The sequence below is a fragment of the Vombatus ursinus genome, unplaced genomic scaffold, assembly GCF_900497805.2.
Source record: "Vombatus ursinus unplaced genomic scaffold, bare-nosed wombat genome assembly UNPS02014941.1, whole genome shotgun sequence".
NCBI lineage: Eukaryota > Metazoa > Chordata > Mammalia > Diprotodontia > Vombatidae > Vombatus > Vombatus ursinus.
In genome coordinates this window covers 2,529,744-2,546,063 of record NW_020954719.1, presented here as the reverse complement: position 1 = coordinate 2,546,063, position 16,320 = coordinate 2,529,744, and the positions used below count along the sequence as shown (strand labels likewise).

At 35.1% G+C, this 16,320-nt stretch overlaps 1 protein-coding gene across 4 annotated transcripts in view; it reads right to left on the bottom strand.

The window, feature by feature from the left end:
- The window catches only part of ERGIC2 (ERGIC and golgi 2), a 54,812-nt gene that overhangs the window by 14,138 nt on the left and 24,354 nt on the right, over positions 1-16,320 (bottom strand). For all 4 annotated transcript variants that reach the window (XM_027844446.1, XM_027844449.1, XM_027844448.1 and 1 more), the window contains 5 exons: positions 14,013-14,059; positions 12,351-12,421; positions 5,820-5,860; positions 2,733-2,834; positions 697-792 (listed from right to left, as the gene is read on the bottom strand). In XM_027844446.1, the coding sequence (XP_027700247.1) occupies positions 697-792; positions 2,733-2,834; positions 5,820-5,860; positions 12,351-12,421; positions 14,013-14,059 (357 nt within the window). The remainder of the gene's footprint in view (positions 1-696; positions 793-2,732; positions 2,835-5,819; positions 5,861-12,350; positions 12,422-14,012; positions 14,060-16,320) is intronic.

The window sequence follows — 16,320 nt, the reverse complement described above, 5'->3', positions numbered from 1 at the left end:
TAAAGACCTCTAATAAGGAGGAACCAACTAGCTCTTTAGGTAACTCATTCCACTTATAATTCTAATTGTTAGGAAGTTTCTTCCTAACCACAAACAAGCCCACATTGTGTTTCTTTGCAGCTTTCAGTCTTGGTACTGGCTTTGCCCTCATAGACTGAAGATAATGATCACATCCCCCCTAAGTCTTCTCTAAGCTAAACACCTATATTTACTTCTCTCAATCCATATATGGCATGAACTCAAGGTTCTTCATCCTGTTATAAATATTCACATACTCACTAAATGTGGCCCCCAGGTTTGATCTGACCAGGGCAGAGGTATAATAGTATCCCTGCCTTCCTAGTTAAGGGTACATGAATCTCTTAATGACAAGCTGAATTCAATTTTGAAATACCAGGCTTCCTGAGATAACTTAATACCCTCTAACCTGACTATTAAAAGATTTTAAAAAGCTTAAATATTTACAATTCTTTTTACTCATGATTCTAAACTCTGAATTTCAACCAAATCTTGTGACAGTGAAAAAGTACATGTTAAAACATACTAATAATATTAATAATGCTTATTTTAATTAAAATACACATATTAAGAAAAGTTGTTAATTAAGCATACAAATGTATGATCAACTTAACACATGACTTATATCCAAATCCCCATTTTTATGTAAAGTATTTTCAATAAGTGAAAAGAACATACTTGCCCACAGTTATGTGAAAATTCCCTGCTACTTTATTGACATATAGATGACCATGAATTCTGCATGCATCTGGAGGTTGTAATGAATTATCTTCCCTGTTAGAACAAGATATGGTAAGACTGCTTAAAGCATATCCATCACAGAAAATAACTCTGCATAAATATGTGAGGTATTTGGGAGAATAGTCAAAAATTTCAGAAAGACCCTAAATTAAAAAAAAAAATTTGTTTAGTGAAAAACTGAACTGTTAGCATTTATAATGAGAAACTTAGAAGTAGGAAAAGATAATTTAAATTGACATTTACATAATACTTTAAAATATGCAAAGTGATTAAATTTATTACTTCATTTGAGCCACACAACACTGTGAGGAAAAAGGAAATTTAGGCTTAGAGAGGTTGTGATATGTCCATGATCACAAAGCTATCTGCTTTTAAGGGTAGGATTTGAGCCAAAGTCTTTCTGATTCTATCCAGCACTCTAACCACTACAGTACAAATGCCTCCAATGTAACACAGATAATAAAAGTCAATCTGAAGTTCTACAATTCTTCATAGCTAAGCAAAAAACTAAGCTACTACTTAGAAACTATGTATAATTGGGCCAATAAAAAAGATGGCATGCATTTTTTACCTTAACTTCCATCACTTTACAGGAAAAAAAAGGAGGGAATATACATGTGTATACACATATGCATAGACATATGAGACAGAGAAATCAATCCGTACTTTTCAAATGGGAATTAGAAGAAAACACAGATCTTACACAAAATGTAATTATCACCACACCAAAGTATTTAGCAAAATATCTGCAGTAGGTAAAGTGCCAGGCCTGGAGTCAGAAAGACTAGAGTTCAAATCCGACCTCAGAAACTAGCTGCACGAACCTGGATAAATCACTTAACCCTGATTACTCACTTTCCTCATCTGTGAAATGATCTGGAGAAGGAAACAGCAAACTACTCCCATAACCTCACCAAGAAAACCCCAGATGGGGTCACAAAGTGTTGGACACAACTGAAACGACTAAAATGTGTACGACTATATACTTCTACAAAGTTACTGGATATTTCAAATCAATAGGAAAAGTAAAAACTAACCCAGTAACTGGAGAATTCATACTGGGAGAACACCTTCCATCCAAAAAGATCTTCACCCCACCTTTGACTTAACAAATAAATCCTTTGGAATTGCCTAAGAGAAGCAGACAGAGCAATTTGGTCTGGGGTCACACTGAGAGTGGATGAGATGGGATCTAGATCCAGGTATTCCTGACTCCAGGCACAGTACTTTACCCCTGGACCACATTGCCTATATAATGCACCTCTGTACTTGTATCTATAAATTAGTAAATCAACCATAGGAAGGTCTCTAGTGTGTTAAATAAACACCTGACAGGAGATCACACCTCCATTTATGTATTTGAGCATACTGTTACAGCAAAACCCTCAAAAGGCCCCTGAAGTATATGAGCATTTGGAATCAGAGAACCTAAATTCAATTCCAAGCTCTACCACTCAACATTATAACAGTGCCCTTTTGGGTCTCAGGTTCCTCCTCTACAAGAAGAGGGATTAGGATCTCCACAGTCCCTTCCAATTCCATAACTATCTTCCCATGAACTCCAAAATATTTTGTAGACTTACTTATTTAGCCCAAACAAAAAATTTCTGAAATGATTAAGGGCAGTTTTATAACAATGATGTTTCTATTATGTTTTCAAATCTTACAAACACAAAATTTTATTCAAGAAATTAGAGATATTGCCCACCCCATCACACAAAAAAAAGTAAATAAAACTATACCATATTCTTTGAATTATAATGAGAAAATGGGTTTGTAAAATTCTTGGTCAATGCTAACATTCCTACTAGTTCAAAAGTAAAGAATGACATCATAATATAAAATTATTCTAGCTCCCATAGCCTTAGACATTAAAGAAAACTGAAAACCATATTCACTCTTTTACTAAAACTCTCTAACAATAAATTCATGAAAACAGTTAGAAAATAAGATAAAACGAATAACCATCTCACCTTGGGGGTAGTGCTGTTGAGGCACTTTTAAAAGCACTTTTGAATATGACATCTTGTAGTGAATGTTCCTCTTGCAGCCTACTCTGAATTGTCTGTAACATTCTAAAAGCAACAACAAAAATTACTGAAAAAGTTCATAAGGCATAAAAACATAAGTAAAATATAACTGAATACCTCAGAGATCATCTGTGACTTCACCAAGATGTGCAAACTGCAATCCCTCTAAAAAATTTCATCATCTGTGGCCAACCAAGTGATAGGCCTCTCAGAGACTCAAATGTATCCAGCTTCATCTTAGGATAAAAAATGTACCACACGTAATCACGTCCATTTTTTAAAACCTTTTCAACTTGTCAGGACCTACTGCACATTGTACTCCTTTGACACAGCAGCCAGTCATAACAACCTGAGTTTGAGTCCTGCCTCAGGCACTCTACTAGCTGTATGACCCTGGGCAAGTCATTTAATCTCTCACAAGCCTGTTTCCTCTTCTGTAAAACAGAAATAATAACAACATCTACCTCACAGGGTTTTTGTGAGGACCAAATTAAAACATGGGTAAAGTTCTGTGCAAACCTTAAGATACTACAAATTATTATTATTATTAACATTAAGAACCAAAGGTCATTTTAACAGGACAGTGTAGCAAAAAAGGAGGGGCTTTATAAGAGGAATCAAAAATACATTCTTCATTAAATGTTCATAAAGTAACAGTTGGCATCCACAGCAAAACTATACACTGATTTAAGAAAATAACTATTTTGAAAAAGACATGTCTTCATTCATTTTCTTGAAAAAACCAGGGAGTAAGGTGTGAGACAGTAGTGGTAGCAGCCATTTGAAAATACAAATGTGGAAATCCTGAAATTCACTATACTAAAGGAGAAATACTCCCAAGTTTTGCAATCCTGCCAGTGTAGCAGAGTCCAGACATAGCCAAGAAAGGGAAAAGCAGACAAGGAAGTTGGGAGAGGCAGTTCCCATCCCAGTCCTGGTCACCATGCCATTTAAAAAAGCATCTCACATGCAAAAAGTTGACAACTCTTATTTCATAACAAAAATATTTTAAAAGCATATTTAAGTCCAGGATTCTAGAGCACAAAAGTGGTAGTTTTTTGGTTCAGTTGTTTCAGTCATGTCTGACTCTTCATGACCACATTTGGGGCTTTCTTGGCAAAGACACTGGAGCAGTTTGCCATTTCCTTCTCTAGCTCATTTTACACATCAGGAAATGGAGGTGAACAGTTAAGTAACTTGCCTACGCTCACAAAGCTACTACGTATCTGAGGCAAGATTTGAACTCAGGAAGGTTAAGTCCTCCTGACTCCAGGCCTATATTTTATCCATTGCACCTCTACCTGCCCTATTTCAAAAACATGCAACAGATATGGTAGCACAAAGCAAAGAAGCTGCATCAAAAAGACTACTTCTAACAAGACTATGCACAAAGTGGCTTATACATCAAGATAACTTATAATACAAAATTAATGATATTCCTATTTCTTAATCAGGTGTGTGAATTTAAGCCATCTTTGATACAGTAACAAAGATAGGAATGAAATATTCCTGCACTTCTCAAGAAGTCAAGTTTACTTCCCACTACTGTTAGGAATACCTATATATCTTTATGTCTATTCCACCTCTATCTCCTATAATTTTGTACCTTTGAGTATACATCAGCAGCCAATTTTTGCCTAACTCAACAAATATTTTTTAAAAACAAGCCTGAAGTATTTATCTTTTTTTAAAAAGGCAACATATAAAATATTTTTTAATAAATTGTAAAAATAAATTTGAATCTTCTACATCTCTAGAACATGCAATAAGATTTTTTCCAGGTGTTCAAGCAGGTAGGAATGAGGTTTAAAAATAAATAAATAAATAAAAACCAGCCAGTTTCTTCACCAGATGCATGCAACCACAGCAAAACAAGTCTATTTAAAATAAGGCAAATTATTTTCATATTTTATGGTTATTTCAGCCTAAACTAGAACTTTAGGAATAAGAAGAGAAGGCCTAGAAAAACTCTAAAAACTGGAAGTTCTTTGATAGAGGCAAACAGAGATTAATTAAGGCATTTGGATATGATGGGAAAATGAAATAGCAGTATAAAAAAGTCAACATACTTCACATTTTGGCATTTTCCAAGTAGACATGAATATGTTCAGATGTTCTTATTAACAACCAAGAACATAACATGCCTTGAGATGTTACTGTTCATTCCAGAACTATTTGGGGACTTCTGCTCCAAGTATATAGGTCTTCCCCCTTGCCAGAATTTTCCAAGAAGCTGAATCTAATTTGGGATCTGACCTAAGGGTCTTCCACCTAGCTTTAGGGTATCTGAAAACTTCTTAAAGAAAGATCTCTACTTCCAGAGTCCTGCTCTTGGCATGATGCAGAAGTCAAGTAAAAACTATCTGGTTATCTTGTTTGATGACATCAAGCTGATGCCAAATCTGCCCCCAGAATACTAAAAGGTGTCTTGCTAACATGCTAGACTTATAATCAGAGGTTAAGTTTGAATGCTAGCCCTGCTGCTTGAAAGGTTGGGACATTGGAGAAGTTACTTAACTGCTCTGGACCTTAGTTTCCTCATGTGTAAAAATAACATGGCTTGGTCTCTTTCTAGCTCTAAACCCATGTGCCAACAATGTTGTGTATAAACCGTTCAGACAGAGTATATAAAGTGTGATGTGAAAGATCTGTCATTCTCAAAACAAGGGGAGGTGGGGAGAAATTACCACTTTCTCTTATTAATTCTGAGTATCAGGCAATTTCAGTTGAACTAGAAATACCAATTTCCAAATACTTCAAGCTAATCTAGAATACACTTAGTCTTTCAATGGCCAACTTTAAAAGGGCTAATCAATGCCCAATGGGCTTTAATTGCATTAAAATCCTAGAGTGTAAAATTTCTATAGACTTAAAAAAGGAACAAAGAACCTTGAAATCACAAGTGATATTCTATAACATAATCTCTTATACAAAGGACTAGTTGCAAGTAGTTTATAATAAGCAAAATAATAATAATAATAATACCCTTACAAGTCAATCAAGAGGTACAATACTTCAGTTACTTATTACCTCTGCCACTCTCTTTGTTGTGGTGAGAGATCAAATATTACCTGTAATAAAGGAAAATAATCAACAGCAAAGTCAAAATCTTTGGTTTTCACAAAAGAAAAATTATTATGGATAGATAAAACACTTTAAAAAAGGTTTTACTGATGTCTTTTGTTTTTATATTAGTCACTCCCAGATAAAATCCCATCATCCATTGCTCTTTTAAATAAATGAACAAATGAATAAACAAATGAGTGAATGAATGAACAGAAATGAATGGACCTTCCTCTTGAGGCTGTTGCGAAGATCAAATGACATAATGCTCATAAAGTACTTTTTAAACCTTTAAAGTATCATATAAGAAGACAGCATAATATAGTGGAATACATTGGTTCTAGAATCAAAGGACCAGAATTTGACTGACACCTCTGACCCTCTCTCTAGCTTAATATTTGTGTGGACAAGGAACTTAACCTTCTTGAGCCTCCCTTTCCTCATTTGTAAAGCCCCATTTGCAAAATGAGGGAACTGAATTAAATAACCTCTGAGGTCCCTTCCAGCAGTAGCTCTATGTCATATGATCAGAAGCATCAGCTTCTTTTTTGGGGGAAGGGGAAGGAGTAGAAGAGATGAAGAGGGAACTATAATTTGCATGGGGTACTAAGAACGGCAATGATTTGCCAATAGTCACAGAGTTCTACTTGTCATTTCTAGGTCTACCAGATTTCAAATCGGGTCCTCAATCCACTAGTCAAAATCTGCTTCTCTTTGTTTTGAATAAAAATTCTATTAATAAAGTAAATGCCATATTGTTTTGGGGGAAATAGACAAAACTAGATGAAACTACAATATTAATCAAAAGGGTGTCTTACATGGATTAAAATCATATAAAACACTGTTAATCTTCAAAAAACCAAAAACACATCAGAGTTTTTGCTTAAGTACAAATGCGAAAAGTACTCAAGTGAGGTTAAAGTTTTATTGTGGGGGAGGGATTTTGGTCTGGCCCCGGATCTCATCAGTGTGAAAAGTGTGGAAACTTAAGTATAGCACCATAATTCTTAGATTTGTAAGTCAGCTAGGGTACTTTTCCCCATCAACTCAAAGTAAAAATTATGGCCACTTAAGGAACAAAAGGAAAAAAATATATACTTTCAATAGGATCTGATGTTTGTGGACATAATTTAATTGTTTGAAATGCTTATTAGATATAACAAAATGTGTCAATTCCACATTACATATTCCATGTTATTGATACCAACCTAGTTTTCTAAGCTAATCTTCCACTACTACTCTACATCATTTCCCACAAAAGACTAATCTAGTCAATACCACCTATATATAAACATTTCATTTCTATACTTTCTGATGCCATTTTCTTTATCAGGAATGCTTACCTGCATTTTTATTTCATGTAATATCTACCCCTTCAAGGCCCTGAGAGAGTCCTCCAATAAGCCTATCAGATCACTCCAGGACACAGTGATATCCTTAACATTTGCACCACCCAGTCAGCATTTAATCATATACTGCCTAGTAATGTTTCTTGGATGTAATCTTGTGTTGTTTAACTACTGTGGAAGCATGCTAAAGTCACCACCCCTCCCTTTTAGAAATACTAATAAAGTATTTTCTAATTATCTTAGTCTGAAGCCTTCAAAACCAATGTGAAAGAGAAACACTCTTATCAGTCTTTTTTCTAACTATAAATTCCCAAAAAAGGTCCTATTCCCCCTCTCAGATCAGCCCAGGAAGGACTCCTCCCTTGGAAGTAAGGCAGTAAACAAACAAGTAAGAAGGCAAAGGACCTTTGACTGATCAGATCAACCTATGAGTAGTAGCTGCTTTCCCAAAGTCCTGAAATAATGATCCACCTAAGAGAAGTCTGAAAAGTCTCTTTTTGAGGAAGTGGGGGTGGGGGAGTGAAGACAAGAGGGAAAGGGAAGGAAAGGGAGATACTGAGGAAAAGACCACAGAGGGGCTGAGTGTTTCTTGTTTTGGGGGGTTTTTTTGGAAAATGATTTCCCAAGGGCATCCCAAAAGATTAAATGACTACTATTCTGTTTGATGAAGCAAAATGTTAGGTTTTATCATATTGTAATACTTCCTCATTAGAATCTTATAAAGGGACTTCCAAGATGATTTATGTGGAAAGATGTCCAAGGGTAGAAAGGAATTCAGTCAGTTAAGATATCACTCCCTAAATTTATTGTCTTCACCAAATCCTTCAATCATACCACCCACCCCTCAGTACTATGTCAGCCTTTACCTCTGCTCTGACTCTACTGTTTCCAACAAAGGAAACTCTTCCCAAACTCAGCCCTACAGTTAAATAGTTCAAGTCACACTGTTTTCTACTTTCAAATTCCTTACCCCCTTGACCACGGCTTGCTAAATTACAATATTACTTCCACCATTCACATTCTCTGTTCCTACTCACATGTTAAGGAACAAAGCCAGAAAAAGTCACAGTTGACTGGGTATAGTACAACTTTACATTTTGGGAGAAGTCATTCACAGATGACTGGGTCCACTATAAATTTATATTCTCTAATTTCAACTGAGAGGATAGGCAATTGGGAAGTCTTACGAATTTTGAGTTAAGAAGAGAAATTTTGGAATAGCATTTATGGGATATAGGATGGAAATTAATTAGGAAAGAATAAAAATCACCTTGCTAAAGGGAGACCCAATTGATGTATACAGGATAAATTGGAGATAACCTCAGAGGGAAGGCCCTAAGAGAGGCTTTTTTGCAGAAGATGGAATATGAAGGAAGCAAGTGAAGCCAGGGGGCAGAGATGAGGAGGGAAGAGAACTCCAGGCACAAGAGACAGCCCATGGAAATGTACAGTTGGGAGACAAGAGTACCTTGTTTGAGATCAGTATTAAAGGATCACGCAGCATATAGAAGGATGTAAAATATGTAAAGATAGGAAGAGGACCTATTGTGAGTGTTTTAAAAAATGGAGAGCTTTATATTTGATCCTGGAGGTAATAGGTAGTCACCAGAGTTAATTAAATAGGGGTGTGATATGGTCCTTTAGGAAGATCCCTTTGATAGATAAGTGGAAGATGGTTTGGAGTGGAGAAGGCTTGAGGTAGTAAGACCAACCAGCAGGCTACTGCAATAGTCCAGGTTTGAGGTGATGAGGGCCTGCACCAGGGTGGTGGCAGTGTCAGAGGAGAGAAGGAAACGTAAAGGAGAAATATTATGAAGGTAAAATCGACAGGATTTGGCAAGTGATAAATTGAGAGGATGAACAGTAAGAGAGAATGAGAAGTTGAAGATGATACCAAGGTTGAGTCATGGGTGACTGAGAGAATAGAGAAAATCTTCAATGTAGGGGAAAGATAAGTTCAATTCCAGACATGTAGAGTTGCGATGACTTTGATAGACTTAGCTCTTCTCAGCAATGCAAGAATCTTAAGACATCTCCAAAAGTCTCAAGATGGAAAATGCTAACCACATCCAGAGAAAGAATTATGGAGTTTGAATGCAGATCAAAGCATACTATTTGCTCTTTTTTTTCTTCTGTTTTGTTTCTTCATTTTTGGGGTTCCTCCTATGGGTTCTAATTCTTTACAACATGACTAATGTGAAAATACATTTAACAGGAATATATATGTAGAGTCTATATCAGATTGTACACTGTCTTGGGGAAGGAAGGAGGTAGGGAGGGAGGGGGAGAAAATTTAAAACTCAAAAGCTTATGGAAGTGATTGTTGAAAACTAAAAATAAATTTAAAAAAAAAAGAGATAATTGGTAACCTTTGGAGGGTTAAGTTTCATTTGAATGATGAGGTCAGAAGCCAGAATGCAGGTTTTGAAAAGAAAGGAAAGGAAGTATAGGAGGATTTCTAAAGTTTGGCCATGAAAAGGAAGAAAGACAGAAGATGACAACTAGTAGGGATGGTAGGATCAAGTAAGGGGTTTTTTTTAAGGATGTGGGAATGTTTTTAGAAACAAAATGTTTCTAAAACATTTTTTCTAAAACAGATGTTTTTAGAAACAAAAAAGGTGCAGGCAGATAGGGAGAAATAAAGGTAGTAAAGGCAATTTGCTAGAGAAGTCAAGATGGGGTGAGATCAAGGGAGTACAGAGAGATATGGTCCTCTCCAGGGAGATCAGCCTATTGTGGTTAAGAATACTGCCCAGATTAAGACATACAGTCCACCATCTGTCTTGGACAGGCATTGCAGATGGACAGTGAGTGGGGCCCAAACATGAACCCATTGGGGTGGGGGACTGGATTACAATTAGGAAATTAGTGCTTTTAAGGACTCCAAGCTGTTCTCTGACACAGAAGACCATCTATATTAAAAGCATTATTTTTTCCAAAACTGCTGGGAAAATAGAGCTATCAAAATTACAGATGATTCAAGGGGAGCAGAAAGATGCAGGTTAAATAGGCTATAGGTTATTACATACAAGGTTATGAAAAGTAACAGATGCACAGGCCAAATACTATAATCGTTTCCATAAATTGCTGAAAGACCTAGAGGAAAGCCTCCAACACACTGAGCAGATCTTTTATGAGGATTTATGAAAGAGCATAGAAAAGAATTGTCCAGGATGAAACACAGGTAAGTTGTAATACACAGTGGTGGTAGGATTCACTACACCAATGAAATCAGATAACCTCTGAAACAGTGTTAATTAACTTTTGTGGGTTTTCTCCCCATCTGCTTCATAAACTTTAAAGTGGTACTATGTGCCACATTTCTATTGTGTCATGAGCTACACATAATATAATGCAGAAAGTAAGCAAGGAATAAATGTAATATCTAAGACCATACTGTCTACATTAAGGATCAGATCAAAAGAATGAACTAGAAGAGATTTCCTATAGAGATTTGGTCCATACTCCTACATTCAGGTAAGCAAACATGTTAACACAAAGACAACAATTTATCTATTCCAGGAGGCAAAAATATTTTTAAAGTGGTATGTTAAAGTGGGAGAGTTTTACTTAGTCACACTAACTCCTAGTGAGGTAGAAATGCATGCTGGCTACCAATTCATGAGGCCAATATCCTTAAAGTAGCAGGGAAGAAAAGAAGTTATGAGTATACCCATCTTCCTTGAGACATCAATATCTTTGAGACAGCCAACTCTAGTCTGTCCTATTTTAAAAAAAAAAAAAAAGAATTCAACTGCTTTTTATAAGTGATAACTTGGCAATCAAGAAATTTAACTTTGTCTTATCATTATCCTTATCAATAAAATGGCATAGTGGAATAAGCTCTGAATTTGAAGTCAGAAAGACTTACATTTAAAACCCCACCACAGCACTTACTACAAACCTTAGTGTACTTATTAGGCACTGAGGACCAAAAAAAGTGCTTTAACATTATGGAGTTTACAGCCTCTTTGAGAAGGTAGTAGCTGTACATAAAAGAATAAAGCATTACACCACATTTAATAAATATTGAAGGTAGTAAATCATGTGAACAAACAAAATCACGAATACTTAATTCCATTTTTAGTTAGGTATGGAAAAAACATGACTGATTTGTTCCTCATAAAAATCAATTATAAAGTTAAAATCAGACTATAAATACAAAATTACCTGCCTTCTCTTCTCTAAACTACAGTGCCCCACTTATTTTAACCTTCTGTCATAGGAATCATTTTTCTGTCCCTTTAATGACCTATTACTCTTCTCTGAACTCATGACAGTTTTCCCATATGTTTTAAGTGTGGTGGCCAAAAGCAGACATATATTTGTGTTTTTTTGTCTATTTTAAGAGGCATACATGGTGGCTCTAATTTGGGAATATTTTCTGACCACAACTGGATACTTCCAGCAATTTAATATTTTTTTCAAATATTCAAAATATAAGAATTTGAAATGAATAATAAATTTTTCCCCAACAATTTTATATGAAAAATAGAGGAGAAAATTAAGTGTTTTTAAAGATGATTTATTTATGGGAATTTTTGGGGGGGGGGTGAGGCAATTGGGGTTAAGTGACTTGCCCAGGGTCACACAGCTAGTGTCAACTGTCTGGTCGGAGACCAGATTTGAACTCAGGTCCTCCTGACTCCAAGGCCGGTGATCTATCCACTGCACCACCTAGCTGCCCCTATGGGAATTTTTAATAGCATAAATTAAAAACTTTAAAGCAATGGACATAACTTTTACTAAACGGAAAAAAATTTCACGTCTATACACAGTGGAGTCCTAGCTAAATTAGTTAGATTTAATCAAATCTACATTCCAAGAAGAGAAATAGTCTACTCTTCTAAACACTGAGAATATATAAAAAGTACTTGAAAGTTTTCAATGAAAAATTTTCTAGTATAACTAAAGAAACATATACTGAACACCTACTATATAGGAAGTATGATGCTAGGCAATTTAGGGAATATAAGTGTTTAAGCCTTCAAAGAATTTGGAACCTGGCTGGGAAAATAAGACAGACATGTGAATAGGTAATTAAACAATATCAGGTCATATAAGCACCAAATATAACATATTCCACAAGAGTTTAGACAGTAAAGAAAATCTGAAACATGTTTTGAAAAAACTGTTGAAGAAAACTTACTGATTCATAAACTAGACCATCCGCAGCTGCAACCATTGTTTCTGCTAAATCCAATACATCAGCTCCAACATCTGTATAAAAGGAAGTATTAACATGTTTGCATTCTATACTCAATCAGAAACAAAATATATAGAAAATATTAGAAAGTGAGAAAGAAAAAATAAAAGACATGGTTGTAAAATCACTTCCTACACTGCTAACATTTTGCTCAAAAGCTACAAATTGCAAGATTACAAGACTCAAAGATCTGCGGTATCTTTTTCATTTCTTCCCTGGTAAACTGATGATGCAGAGATCTATATAATATAAATTTTTATTAAACCAAAGGATATCTAACACACCTATTGAATAATTGTTTTACATGATACCAAATATAAGAATCATATTAAAAACTAAAACAAATGTCTTTTAAATTTTTTAGTCTCTTTTAAGTCATATCTGATTCTTTGTGACCCCATTTGGGGTTTTCTTGGCAAAATACCAGAGTGGTTTGTCATTTCCTTCTTCAGTTCATTTTACAAATGAGGAAATTGAGGCAAACAGGGTAAAGTGACTTGCCTAGGTTCACAGAAGTAGTAAGTGTCTGAAGCCAGATTTGAACTCAAGAAGATGAATCTTCCTGACTCCAAGCCTGCACTCTATCCACTGTGCCACCTAGCTGTCCCTTTTAAATTACCCTTCTGCTTTAAAGAAATATTATTTAAAAATAATTAATTTTGAAAAAAAGAAACGTCTTTTGATATGTGGTATGAAAACACTCCCACATAAGGCAATAGGTACAACCAAGTAAATAAAATATCAACCATTCAGAATCAAACACTGGTACAAAAACTATCACCTTTCAGTGTATAGATAAGTTTAGGTACTCAGCTTCACACATCCCTTCATCAAATACACTAGTATATACCTGACATATCTTCTTATCAACCATAGGATGAGGTCACTGAAAAATAAGAATTGGTAAAGAACTTGTCCAAAATGAAATTTTTTGGGACTTCTCCAATTCCATAATGTTCTCTGATACCTTTTAAAAAAAAAGTCCTCTAATAATGGAGTTTTTACTTCCTGTCTTTTAATCAAGAGGAAACTCAAGCATATTTTCTGTGTAAAGGCTTCCCCATTTTGTGAAACAACCTTAACATGAAAAAAATTGCCTACTTTGTAATACATATATATATATAAATTTCTACAACTTGTACAAGTATCACTAAGAAAATAACCATGGAAACCACAGATGCTAACAGAATCATTAATTTACCACTTTTTTCAAAAAGATCTAGATTCCTGATATAAAGGAGGCCTATACATACAGAGGAGTAAGGTGAAGAGGTAAACAGGTGCATGGAATTTAATTAAAATTTTAAGTATTTCACCTCCCCAATCCTTTTATTTTGATGGTTCCTCATATGCCAATGATATATAACTACACTGGAGGAATTAATAGACTCCCTTCTTTAGAGGAGAAATAAAAGAAAGATTCTATGAATAAAGAGCCAAGTTGAAAATATTTCTACTATAGGAAACTGACAGCAAATTTGAATAATCAAATTAATCATGATGAAAATTAAAAAACCTAACAGGAAAAACAAGAAAGGGAAAATGAAATTGCAATTGTTTAAAATAAAAAAGCACTCTGAGTCATCAAACAGAAGAGATACTTACACTGACACTTCATAGCCACAGTAATATCTACATTTATTCTTAATTTGCTGGAAGACAAAAACAAAAAACAAAAAACAATTCATTGACAAATGCCCACATGCAATAACAAAGGTACATGGAAGTAGTCTGGTATAGTGGAAAGAGTATTCACTGATTTCAGAGTCAGAGGACTGGCAGTCCAAGCTTGTCTCTATCACTTTTAATAGGTGTGTGACACTTTACCTTTTATGGCCTGTTTCCTCATCTTTAAAATATGGGAGCAACTACATGGCTCTAAAGTCCTTTCTAACACTAAATCTATGATCCAGGGTCCTAAGTATGGTTAGATTCAGAAGTACATGGAAAATTTTAGATTTCCAACAGAATTAAATATGGCTGAATTAGTAGTATCTCTAGCATTGAGAGCAAGATAGTTTAAAGTCAGTTATGTTTTGAAATCATTCCAAAGAATTTTTTTAGCTTCACAGGTTTTGGCATTTTTATCTCTAATAATCATAATGGTAAATATAAGAGCAAGAACGCTAGGTAACTCTTAAAAAAGCAAACACATTCTGAACAGTAACCTTCTAAAATAAAGTTCTTTGTAAGTCTATACAATTTAATTCAAATGATAGTGATACAGTTAAACCCCTAGAAAACAAAATATTCCCTGAATACACTTTGCTTTAAAAAAAAAAAAAACTTATACCAAATGAATTATCAAGATGCACTGTAAATAATCAAATAAAAGACTGAACCCACAGTCAAATGCCCTATGGCAGAGGTATTGTCATACCTTGGCCTGCTGGCCAAGTAAGTCAGCAAATTCAGCTTGAACCAGATTAAAATGAAATTGGGAAATGTGTGACAAAATAAATAAAAATACAATAGAACACAGATTATATTAATTTGTGGTTTTCTAAACGAATTTGCAGTCCACAGGGAGTTTCTATTTGAGTTTGACACCCCTGCTCAACACTACGCTGCCTCAAATTTGATACTTTTACTTAGATACATGCTATTATCAGTGTGGATGTTACCTCCACTTGTACAAGTCATAACTATTCTAAGCCTTCTCAATCAAGTACCCCACTGATGTTTCTCCCATCAATCTCTTTTTGTTATGTGCCACAGAAGGACTAACCAACATATTGGTTCTTAATATGAACGGGGTTGAATATATCCAGGCTGTCTATTTATTACTGATTTCTTTCTACATGATCTACATACTTCCCTTTTCATTTACTCAAGTCCTTTCTTTTCTATTACTTCTCATTCATAAGTTCTCTCTTTGTTAATATAATATACTACAACCTGGTTATATCCCATCATGTGTCTTCTCAGTAAAGTCATTTGCGATTTTGATTGTTTTGACATCATAGTAGTACATGATTCACAGCCAAATTATCACTAAGAGAAAACTGATGTTAAAGAAATATTTTTGAAGCAGCAAGCACCTCAAGATCACTGAATGTCAAAATCTAGGTAATATGTGCTTTTCAACGAATACTTTGTTCTTCCAGTGTAGATGGTTAAACTAATATCACTCTTCAGAATAATTATGTATTTTATTGGGGACGCTTTGTTTCTGGGGTTGATGCAATTGGTACATCTTTTTGGCATATCTTTTGTTACTAGAAACATTTGGAGAACCTTGTCATGAATGGTAACTCTTCTTTTGTGGGAGGGGGCCTGGGCAGAACTAGGTAGCACAATGAACAGAGCACTGGACCTGAAGACAGGAAGATTCAAGTTCAAATTTAGCCTCAAACACTTGTTCACTATGTGACCCTGCATGTCACTTAACCTCTGTTTGCCTCAGTTTCCTAAACAGTGATAATCATAGCACCTGTCAGGTTGCTGCGATGATCAAATTAGAAAATACTTCTCAAAGAGCTTACAATAATGATCCAACCATTTTGGAGAACAATTTGGAACTATGTCCAAAGGGCTATAAAAATGTGCATACCCTTTAACCCAGCAATACCACTTCTAGGACTGTATCCCAAAGAGATCATATAAACGGGAAAAGGATCCACATGTACAAAAATATTTATAGTGGCTCTTTCTGTGGTGGCAAAGAATTGGAAATTGACAGGATGCCCATCAATTGGGGAATGGCTGAACAAGTTGTGATATATGAATGTAATGGAATATTATTGTGCAATAGGAAATGATGAACAGGCTGACTTCAGAAAAACCTGGAAAGACTTGTATGGTCTGATGCTAAGTGAAGTGAGCAGAACCAGGTGAACATTGTAGACAGTAACAGCCATATTGTGCAATGACTAGACTTCGCTCTTCAGATCTAAAACAACTCCAAAAGTCT